The sequence below is a fragment of the Nelumbo nucifera genome, chromosome 3, assembly GCF_055504915.1.
Source record: "Nelumbo nucifera cultivar China Antique chromosome 3, China Antique-T2T, whole genome shotgun sequence".
Classification (NCBI taxonomy): Eukaryota; Viridiplantae; Streptophyta; class Magnoliopsida; order Proteales; family Nelumbonaceae; genus Nelumbo; species Nelumbo nucifera.
In genome coordinates, this window is record NC_142651.1 from 27,342,981 (window position 1) to 27,354,857 (window position 11,877).

At 36.4% G+C, this 11,877-nt stretch overlaps 1 protein-coding gene across 1 annotated transcript; it reads right to left on the minus strand.

Annotated features, from left to right (window-relative positions):
* Positions 1-647: 647 nt before the first annotated feature.
* On the minus strand, positions 648-8,133 carry LOC104601524 (uncharacterized). The gene is made up of 7 exons (XM_010264909.2): positions 7,995-8,133; positions 6,372-6,640; positions 5,760-5,815; positions 5,533-5,611; positions 5,303-5,441; positions 2,005-2,118; positions 648-1,152 (listed from the first exon to the last, which is right to left on the minus strand). Exons 2-7 carry the CDS (start codon positions 6,542-6,544, stop codon positions 961-963), a joined length of 753 nt encoding a protein of 250 aa, XP_010263211.1. The 5' UTR covers positions 6,545-6,640; positions 7,995-8,133; the 3' UTR covers positions 648-960.
* Positions 8,134-11,877: the final 3,744 nt, after the last annotated feature.

Here is an 11,877-nt window from a genome sequence, read left to right on the forward strand (position 1 = left end):
CGGCAAACCGATTAACCGGTGGTACCGATTCGGTTTCTGTTTGGAGAAATGGAAAAACCAGTGATACCAGTTTGGTTTGCAAAAATTGCCCACGATAAACCGAACCGTGGATGCCCCTACATGTGGGCGTATACATTTGGTATACGTTTTACTTTTGCTAGTTCTCGGTTGTATACAAATTACGAAACCTTAGGAAACATAATTAGAAGACGCAAACTGTTCAACAGGGCTGTATACTGTATACAGTATTTGAGAACAAATACATTTCACAGCGATCTTCTATCACAAAAATGCCAAACCACATTAAATCCTGTGTATTCTTCTCTGTCTGAACTCTTTCTTTTGGTGTCACTTATAATAAAAGTACAGCCTTAACATTGGGAAGGATGAGACAGAAAAGTTATCACCAAGTAATGAAAAGCAAGAATACGAAGACCACCTCCATAAGTTGGATTCCATGGATCTAAAAGTGGATGCTTCTTAGTTCTTACAACAAATAATAATATTTAAATTTCCATTTACTGTTGCCCAATCGATCCAGGATGATCTTATTGACATTGATTAGCAGGAAAAAAGTTCAATTTCTAACTTAGCTGATGCACAAAAACACTGATAACAACAACAGAATTGCTTTAAGCAGATTGAGATTTTTCAAAGCCTAATTCATTGAAAATGAGATAGGTGGGAACAACATGTTGATTCCATGCTCCTGATAAAAAAGATGGCAGTCCCCTCCTCTCTCAGTTACATGAATTTTATAAAGTCCAAAAAGAGATATCTTACTTTCACCTATCCCTATCCTAACAACTACATGAATTTTTTTGGGTGATGAGACACCGAGGGGCATGAATCTTGATTTTGTTTAAGATGTGTTCCTAATTAAAAGTAGAAAATAAGATACTATAATGATGGCTTCTACAACTATAGAGAATAATTCATTTATGCAGGGTAGATTGAAGATCAATTAAGAAGCTTGTTGCATGTCCCGACACCAACAGCTGCAGCAAGATGCCATGCAGCATGAAGATATGGAGTTCTGGGGAATATATCATCAGCAATAAAAAGAGCACCTCCCAAAAGAGATGACATCTTATGCACATTGTGGGCCATCCTCAGATCAGGGTCGTTTAGTGCTCTTCTTGCAAATGCTACCTGGAAGGAAACAAAAAGAGAAAGAAAACCAGTTTAAGTACAACGAATGCCTTCAATATGAATGTGAAGCTGCAAAGAAGCATTTCTCTACACTCAGGATTGTCAAGTAAATGAAAACATGCATGTTATAGTATCGACAAGAGGAGGGTTGACACCGATGAAGACTGGGTATCCATCATTCAATTGAAGTTACTCCCAACATTCAGTATGACCAATATTAGTCCACCTGTGAATTTGAGGTGCTGTTTTGGAACTCATTAACACCTACGACTGGATGTGCATGACAGAAATGTGTATAGGATGGATGTAGTGGCAATTGAAGAAAATGAATAGAAAAAAGTACTGCAGTAAGCATCCCTGTCAATTTCAGTCATGAGCAAGGGATGTAAAGATATACAAGGGCTTAGAAGTCATAGCAAACAAACAAGGTTTAACAAAGTTTCAAGCAAAAAGTGCAACCAAGGTGCCAGAGACAGTTACATGTTGCAAGTTTAACCCTGTGGGAGCAATGATATATCCAAAAAAAAAAAAAACTGAAGGAAATATTAGATTTTTTTTTTAATTTCTTGATTGCCCTCATTTACTACCACCTCAAAGCTTGTATAATGCAAAAGAAAGGATAATATAGTTTATGGTTAAAATATAAAACGATTATTGGATGAATCTGGTAGCAAGAACAGTTAAACTTACAAGTTTCAATAAGACAATCCATAGAATATGAGATTATCACCATTACTTACAAGGATTTGTAACTATGTAACATGTAAACATCATAACAAAATAAATTTAATAAATTGGTACCTTCTTTAATAAAACACTAATAAATTACAGGAGGAGAAAAGCATCAGTTACCTCCATCAAACCAGTGTGTACAGCTGAAACCATTAAAGGCTGGATTGGAAGAAAAACAGCAGAAGCTGCCATAAGCAATTTTGGATTCTCATTCCTGAGTGCCCTTGAAAGACACTGCAACAAATGTTCATTTATTCATACCACTAGAAGGAGAATTATTTGAAAGCAAGAATTAGGGAAGTCTTTAAAGCAAAAAGTAAAGATAATTAAAACAGGTTGTGGAACAACAATCCCATAACAATAACAAATCCAAGACTAAAGCAACATGAGTGATAAAGAAGAGGTTTGAACTGATCTGGCATACCAGAAGGTCCATGAAAGGATCCTTATCACTAACCAGAAATCAACCCCCCCCCCCCAAAAAAAAAAAAAAATTTAAATAAAAAAACTGGTGGTAAGCATTTGTCAGAGAAATCACCATGGAAGGCTCTATACTGCTCCAAATTGCTTCAAAATTAATTAATATGTTTGAAATCAAAAACCAATGGCCCTGATCAGAAAAAGGCCTCCATTCAATCAGATTATAATTTTCTGGATTTTCACAAAGAAAAATCCATAAAAAAACAATATCCTTTCATTGTTCAGATGGAGCAACCATCAAAGTTCTTCAAAAGAACCTTCTAGATCCCCCTCTTCAAATTAGGATGCCTGTCCAGTGTCCATCACCAGCTACGTCCTTTAATCATCCCTCCACGTGGCAGAAATTGTGTAGGTTGTGTAGGCAAGTTCCTTACTTGACCTGAACTTTTTACTGGGTTCCCAATCAGATTCCGATCAATTTCCAGTTTAACAGTTTTCAAATCCCAAGACACCAGAGACACTCCTCCAATACCTGAAGGACCAGGTTCCCAATTGAATACCCATCAAAGTTCAGTTTTATGATATTGCCAGATCATGATGGCACTATCTATCCAACACAATGCATCGACTTGAGCAATTCAATATTAAATGCCTAATGAGTCACCCTTAAAATGAACAGCCATAATTTTTGAATTGACACTCAAGCACACGATCAATCACGAAAATACCCTGGACTTGCTTTCATCCAAAATATCTTAATGAGTAACTAAAGGAAGGTAATTCCACAAAACTTTGACCCTCTTTTGAAGGTCATTAGCACCAATTCAACATTAAATCTTATCATATAGTAGGGGAACACGGGGAATTTCTAAATTATCAGGAAGTGACACCATATTTCACTCAGTGTTGCAGATTCTCCTAAATGAATGACATTTCCATGTAGGACATGCATTGAGGTCCAACACTCTACTTATTATTCTGGAAACTTCTATGTAAGAAGTAACACCATATTTCACTCAGTGTTGCAGATTCTCCTAAATGAATGACATTTCCATGTAGGACATGCATTGAGGTCCAATACTCTACTTATTATTCTGGAAACTTCTATGTAAGATTTCCTTTTTTTATCTCCTAGCTTAGTTGACATAAATGAACAGATAATGTGTAAGATGAATGCCATTTTTCATATCAAATGTTACTTGGTAACAAAGGCAACATTTTTGTAGGTATATAATGTTAGAATTCAAAATATGAACTATTTTAATAGTGCACATTTTTCCATAGACGTGTCCATGAGTCCATGTTTTTTCATATTGCCAAGCCAGATTCTTGGACATGCATCGGGTTCTGACTCTTGTATCTGTGTCCATGCAACAGTGGAAAAATTACAATGCAGAAATATATGATTTTACCAACTCCCTATTAGATATGAACATATTCCACAGATGCATAAGTATTTTATGTTTTAATGAGCAATATAACAACCAAAAGCCTTCATTCTAAAAGTAATCAAAAACACCCAATCAACCTAGGAAGGAGATAAGAAAAAACTTAGAATATCATGAAAAACAATTTTAAGGGTAATTGGGTAAATGCTATGCTTTTCTACGGATTAGACCCTATAATATTCTTTATTTTCAGAAATGAATTCACATTTATAGTATAAAATAAAAGGTATAAAATTAGAATTTCAGAATATCTGTTACCCCTACAAAAAACCAAACTCCAAAGAGAAGCTGAATGAAAACTTCTCTAATATAGCCAAATCTAGTACTAAATAGAGGCTCTCCAACCTAAGAGAGGGAGGGAGTAAGGGTATTTTTACTTACAACCTATTGACTTCCATCCATTCAAGTTATGCTGCTCTGATATAGCATTATACTGAAGTAACCTGGTTTTAGACTTCTTGATTTATTAATGAAATAATGTGTCCACATACAAATTTAAAATGCACTAAGAGAGAAATATTGTTTGGTTAGCACATCAGTGAAGAGGTCTTGAGTGAGGATGAGGCAGGAAATAGATTCCTTTTTTATTTTTTATGTTCCACCCCCCCCCCCCACAATTTGGCCTAGTACCAGTAGTCATTAATCTGTTTTTCTTACAATTTTCTTTAGGGGATCAAACCGCAAAACAACTAATTCCTAGTGGCTCCTTGTTTTGCTAGCCCATCTACCAGGCCACTGGAAGACCTTGGTGTCCACTTAAAGCTTGTTTTCTTTCCCTCTTCCGATTGTCTTCAGTCCATGATGATATTTCTTATACCCAAGATCCAGTATTGTTTTTCCTTAGCCAGTCCACAACTATTATAGAGTCCCCTTCATCAGAAGATTACAATAATTGAGAGATTTAGCTATTCGCAATTCTTGCAACACAGACACCAGTTCAGCTCATGGTTGAATCACATCAGCCAATTGGTTCTAAGAACAAAACCAACATATTTCCACCACCTTTTCTGAATACTCTCCCTATACTAGATAGCAAATGTTGTCAGACTCGTATTGGTCAGAAAACCAGAATGCTCACTGGCTCATAGCTTTTCCGGTTAACAAAGGGTTATCCCATTCAAACCATGAAAACCTTCATTTAACCAGGACCCAGAAAAGGCCACTGGGTCACCTGGTCAGTGGTTCAACCATCCAATGCAGCCTGGATCTGACAACACTGCTAGAGAGTCCTAAATTCCCCAAGCTGCACCCATCAAAGATTAGTTTGATGAGACCAAAATGAAATAGATTCCTTTTTAGTTCTAAAAACAAGTGCTATTGATGTAGTCAAGCTTGCTACAACTTTCCACTTGATTATTCATGAATGAATGCTAAACAGGATATAAAAACATTCTTTAAATAATAGAATGTGAATAAAACTCATATTCATTTAGATAACAATTTACTTTGCAGAATCATTGGAGCTCCTTAATTCATTTGTTGCTTTTGATATGAGTTGATGTATAAAATAACCAACTGTATGTAGGATCTTTAGGTAAACTCTAACTTACAACTGTTGCTGCTGCTATCATTGTATAGTCTGCCCATCTTAAGTACTTCCTCAGTTCTCCCCTCGAGGAGTGGTATAAAATTGATGCTACTCCAACTCCAACTAATGAATTAGCATAGAGTGTACAATTCAAATTCTTCCTGAAACCTCAGTAAAATGTTCTTAGGGACATTGAAGGAATGATATAATTTTCAAGCCAAATGATATCGTAATGAACACTTGCTTTCTTACCTTGGTGCCTGGATTCCAAGGGCAATAAAAGGAAGTGATGTAAGCACATTAGCTATTGTCTCTATGACATTCTGATCACCTAAAACAGGAAAGGAGGTAAAACATGAGCAAACAGAAATAGGTTTGTCTAGGAATCCATGCACCAGGCAATAGCATTGGGACAAACAGTGCATCATGCATACCATGCTAATATAACATATTAAGAAAGTAACTTCTATTAAGAATACCTTGGAGGTTACAACAGATGGGTTTTAAGCATGGTGGTCTCTGCTGCCAAAGTCGCCTGATGAACACAAAGCAGAAGTAACTTAACTTTTTATATTATATTGCAGCAATGGAAACTAATATGATTTTATATGCTATCTAACAAGGATATTAGTTTCTGATATTTGACTGTGTTATTCTTCTTTTATTCTCAAGTGTCAAAGCACAACAATGCATTAGATCTGACAGATTTCAGTGACACATGTATCATATTTTCTGACTATAATGGGAATATGCACATTATATCTATATTGTACTCAGATTGATGATATATATTTTTTGTTATGTTATGTGAAAAACGAAATTTATAAATTTGCCAGGTTTTGGACTTCTGGAGGTCATTGTGTCTGCAACCTTTTTATCTGTTTCGGTCATTGACATGTGCCAATGTCTAAGTTTTATAGTTTATGTACATATGCTGCTCCACACAAGCATATGTAAGGAATTTTTGAACATCAGAATTCTGATAATATCTATCTAGATTTTTATCAAGAAAAATATCTTAGGATAAACAGTATAAAGCATAACTTTCATTCTTTATCGAGATAGATCATATCTTAGAAGTTAGAACCTACTGCATTAATAGCTTCTGATTAGCACCGAAAGCTGGACCTTCTTCAGAGGTTGAGTGATGCAAGTCCCCATATTGAGGGATCTCTTCCACTACAAATGGAGAATGCGGCAACAGATGTACCCCATGGACCCCTTCTAGGGCTTTACAAGGGCTCAATGAACATGCGGGACTCATAAGCTATTTGCTGATATTCCACAATGGATAAATTTCAACCAAGAACTTGAAGTTACTTATCGAAAGAAGCACGCCAGCAGCAACAATCTAATGTTCCTATTAGCCAAAAAACAAAATAACAGGAGAGTTATTGTATGAACTAAAAACATGGCATCAGATTTTCTGAAATAAATATCTAAAGAATGTTCAGTGTTAAGCTCCAAGAGAAATTCATAGTTCTAGAAGCACATTGATAGAAATGTCTCCAATAGGCAATATTCTATGGACTAATTGTTATCATCTTTATCAGCATCATTGTCCAAGCCTCATGATGCCATCAATTTGCATTCTTTTCTGCTATTCTAGTCCATAAAGAGTTGTATCATCCATCAAGACATAAGTTTCAACTCACTTCTTACTAGTCACTACTCATTCCATAAATCATTCCTCAGAAGTACTACCATGGGTCTCCATCACACAAAATCAAACCATCTTAGCTGCTTCTCATATTTTTCAGCCACTATGACTACCCATAAATTATCCTGTATTCCAGTTAATACATACAGATTCAAAATTTTTCTCATATATTATGGCTTTCTTTCCTATTATTGTCACATCATTATCACTATCTCAGCTGCATTTTATTCTGTAAAGTAATTTCTTATATTCAATCAAAATTAGGAATGCTAATGTAGTTATTATAAGTTACCTCTTATATCGATACTTCATAATCTTCATAACCTTTAAAAAGACACTCTTCTCTCAATTACAGTTCAAGGCTGCATTTTATATTTTTAGGGATGGAAATGAATTGCTACTCCCTAGTCTTCTGGGCCAAAATAAAGAAGAGCCAAATTGAGAAAATGGTGTAAATTCCTTTGAACGACGAATTTTGCAAGTTGAGTGGATTATGATAAAAGTTGCTGATTTATAACCTAAAGATTCTCCTACTTGAAATCCTTTCAGGCGTTAACTGATTCTATAGTTTCCATATGCTTCCCACAAAACAAACGTATTTCAATTCTCAAGCGAACTTAAATCCCACAAGTGATTGGCAACCATCTCATTTGATCATTACTCAGCCATGTCTGTGTAAGCTTTGAACACATTAACATCGGTTACAGCTGTACATACAGCTGAGACTAGATTTGGGGCCATGCCCATCAACAGAATCTTTATTAGTTCTATCTTTTTAAAACTTGGATACTTATTGGTTCGTTGACCGTTCTGTCATTGAAGCGTGATTGAACAGTTATATATCCTGGTTATAAGCTCAACAATCAGAAAAAAAAAAAAACAACAACAACAACAGCAACACTCTCCTGGTGCTTACAGGCAAACAGTAGTTATATCAAATATTTTTTGGAAAGTAAGATGAAATTAGCTCTGGTTTTACAAACAGAAGAAACAATGAACAAGATGGAGGCTTTTATAAAACCACGAATCAGATAGAGAAAGTGTGAGAGGGAACCTGCCGGCGCCAGCTGAGAGCGAGACGAGGCGATCTGCTGCTGCGCACAATTTGAGAAGGAGACGAGGAAGTGGAGGTTGGTTCATGAAAATGTTGGTTGAGTTGGGACTCGGAGGACTCCAACTGGAAGAAGTAAAATAACGAGGGAATTCTTCTAAGATGCGCATCCTCACGAATCTTGCAGGTGTCTACGCATATTCGCACATCTCTGCGGGGCATCTGATTTGATTCACTGGAGATTCCCTCATATGATTAGAGTGGTTTCATGACGCCAGATTGGAATCTCTTTACACGAACCTATATGATGCCACTCCAAAGGTTCAAAAAGAACTCTATCCGTGGGTCCCCTTAGCTGATCGCCAACCACATACGCTTCTAGCTTCTTGCGCAGGGATGATCATGGGCCAGGTCTTTACAGGGTATTAACGGCCGTGAGGCCTGCCCGGACCTGACTCCCCGGTTCTGAACCGGAATGGCCATTATGAATTAATTGTATTTATATTTAAAAATTAATTTTTTACTTTAATTTTGTAATCAAAATTACAAAAAAAAAGCTTAAAAATTTACTAGGGAAATTAAAATTTTTAATTTTCCTATATAATATACAATTCCCAAGCCTTAGGCCAAGTTTGGGAGTGTTTATTCAAATAAACATGGTTTTTAAAAATGAACCGGTGACTGAACCGGTCAGGGGTCCAGTTACCGGTTTGAACGGTTCGACCGTTCGACCTGAACGGCCAGCCCGTTCTGATGAAGAAAATAAAAGATTAATAAAAATAAAAAAATTGAAAAACGGTCAAAACGGTTTGAACAGTTAACCAGCCGATTCAGTGGTTTGCTGACCAAAATCAATGATTTTGGGGAAAAAAGCGGTTTTGGAAGAAAACGGAACCGGTCAGGCCCGGATTTTCCGGTCCGACCATCTGATATGGTCCGGTTTTGAAAACAGTGCAAATAAATACTTATTTTAGACAAAAACCATACTAATAAGCACTTATTTGCGTTTGGAAAATAATTTTTTTCGGCCTATCTTAGCCCATAACGCCATTTAGAAAATACCTATACTACCCTTGTTTGAAATAAGTGATTTTTCAACAAATGCTCATAAACCCTTATTAGAATAATCACTTATTTTGAGCATTTATTTTTTAAATAAATACTCCCAAAAAATAGTCTACCCAGGCCTGAAAATTTGTAGGCCAGGCCAAGCCAGGGCTAAGTCATAAATGATCTTCCAGCAGGCAGCAGCCCAAGCTCCCCATTAAGCGAAGTGAATCTTCACAATTTCCAATTTTTGAAAAAGATTTCCATAGCTATTAAAGTGCTTTAAAACCCAGTCCGATTGAACCAAGTCAGGATTGTGGCCAATCATCGATTAGACAAGCCGGGTGAGTGACGGATTGAAAACAAGAATTCACAGCTGCGTGCCCCACATCCCAATCATGTATTAAGATTACGAGAGAAGTTCCCAATACACGCTGAGAAGTGCATGTGGGGTGCTGATCAGATCTCTGAAAACAAACACCATTAAATTGGCTCACCACATTGTATCTATTGAAATTAGGGGATGGGAGTCAAATTTAATCAGTGATGAGGCAAATTCTCAGTCCTCACCTCACACAGCACATTGTAGCCGTGCAGTGTGCATTCAAAGCATCTCCCCCATCCCCATGAATGTGCGGCTCCAAAGTGCTGTGAGGAGCAAATCTGGATTCTCATGACGTTGATGCAGTTATATGTGGCCATGTGAACAAGTGAATCATGTGTACATTAACCAGATTCGCAGGTTACACCATTGGCATTTTACACTGTTTTGGGTTCAGGTTAGTTCAAATTTTGACAAAAGCTCAATCCGATCCCAATTCCCACACAAAATGCATGCCAACCATGCACTAATTAAGTGAGAGGTTGAGACTGGTTGTAGGACACACACTTTGATTAATACAGGGGCATTCAGCTAATATATATGGACTCTTGAAAGCAACTGAGCCAAAACAGAGCTACAAAGTTGAGACTTGAGACCTCCCAATTTCTCAAGGGAATTTTATGCCTTCTTCCGTCTACTCGGGACCCATTGCTCGCCATGCATGCTGTGTGCATGTAAAAACCTGCTAATTAACGCATGTGTGTTTGTGTTGAAATTAAATGTGGTGGTGGTGGGAGCAGAAGTCGGGGGGCTGTTTGATAAAGTGGTTGAAATAAATGATTTATTGCTAATTAGTCTTTTTGCTAATAAATAATTGAAAAAGTAAAGCAATTTCTAATGTGGCATCAACACATCCTTGTCCATGGATAGGCCTTCAAATATTGTTTGGGCATTGCACTAGCCACTACCCACTAGTGTTTCTGTTTTTGTGCTAATTAATTTGTACTATTTGTTGGGAGGCTGTCACATGCCAAGGCTAGCTATGGATTACGACTAAAGAGGTGCAAATATTTGTCCACCACACAAAAAAAAAAAGGGGTACAGCAACTTCATCCTGATAAGCCCTCAAGATCAATCAATTTCAAATCCACGGCAAATCAAAGCAAGCAGGAATACCCTATAACCATCCCATATTTCCATTCTCAACTAAAATTTGAAAAACCCAAAAAAAGTTTATCCACTTTTCTATCCTTGAACACAAATAAAGAAAAAAAAAAGGGAAACCAAAATAGTCGCCAAAAGATTCCTATATTACTACTTTTTTCACCGTTAGAGCATCTATAGAACATATCTCTTGGTCTTATATATGGTGCATTTGGATCGTGTAAACTGGAATTCATATGGAAATTCAAATGCACGTCGATTGCAATAACACTCTTGTGAATTAAAAGCTCATTCCAATTGGGTGACACATGAACAATAATTCACTTGGCCTAAAATGTTTGAAATGTTTGTTATATCACTCTAGTTTGTAAACAATTGGTTTTTCGTATTTTTGATAAACATAAACTTTTAAATCGTACTATCACCACCAAACTTTTAAAACACAAATGTCCTTCAAGTGTCATTTAATTTTGTCTATCAACCATCTAAACATTGACAAAAAATTAACATGTTCAAATCCTTACCTCTTCCATTCAAGAAAGTTGGGGTCACATTTGAATGGGCATTCCCGTGACCCCAACTTTCTTGAATATAAGAGGCAGAGATTTGAGACTATTAGTTTTTTGTCAATGATTGGATATTGATAAAGAAAATCAGATGACACTCAAAGGGCATTTATGTCTTTTTTAAATGCCACTTAACGGCTGGTTAATAGTAAGTAAATAGCAGGCACTAGATTGTCACGCTTTGAATTGTCGCATTTTAAAGTTTAGGGACCAAAGTGGCACTAGCCCCAAAGTACAGGGTACTAATCGAGAATTTTCCCTTTTATTAATGATGATTGTTAGATATTCTAAACAAATATTCCTTTTTCTCTATTTTCCTTTATTATCTTATTCCAAAATTCAAATAAACTCACATGACTTGTTTTTTAAATTATTTTATATTTTCTTTTTTAGATTATTAAAATATAAATAGAAAGGACATTTACCTATTTTGTCATTATTATAAATTTGTATAATTCATAATGGAGCTATAAATTAAACCATGGTTTTCAAAACCGGACCGGACCAGACGGTCGGACTGGAAAAAAGGGAACCGATCAGGTGATCGGTTCCATTTTCCCCAAAAACTGGATTTCCCCTCCAAACCGTTGATTCTGGCTAGCGAACCATTGAATCGGGCAGTTAACTGTTCGAACGGTTTTGACCACTTTTTTTTTTATTTTTTGTCAGAACAGGCCGAGCGTTTGGTTCAAACGGTCGGCCCATTCGACTTGGTAACCGGACCCCTGACCGATTCAATTTTAAAATCCATGAATTAAACCATTATTATTATTTTATTGTTATTATT

Excerpts from the sequence above, each read along its gene's own strand:
- LOC104601524 (XM_010264909.2), bottom strand. The coding sequence starts at position 6,544 with ATGAGTCCCGCATGTTCATTGAGCCCTTGTAAAGCCCTAGAAGGGGTC. Across the intron at positions 5,816-6,371 it reads AATCAGAAGCTATTAATGCA|GCGACTTTGGCAGCAGAGAC; the intron begins GTAGGTTCTAAC and ends TGTGTTCATCAG. Across the intron at positions 5,442-5,532 it reads CTTGGAATCCAGGCACCAAG|GAAGAATTTGAATTGTACAC; the intron begins GTAAGAAAGCAA and ends CTGAGGTTTCAG.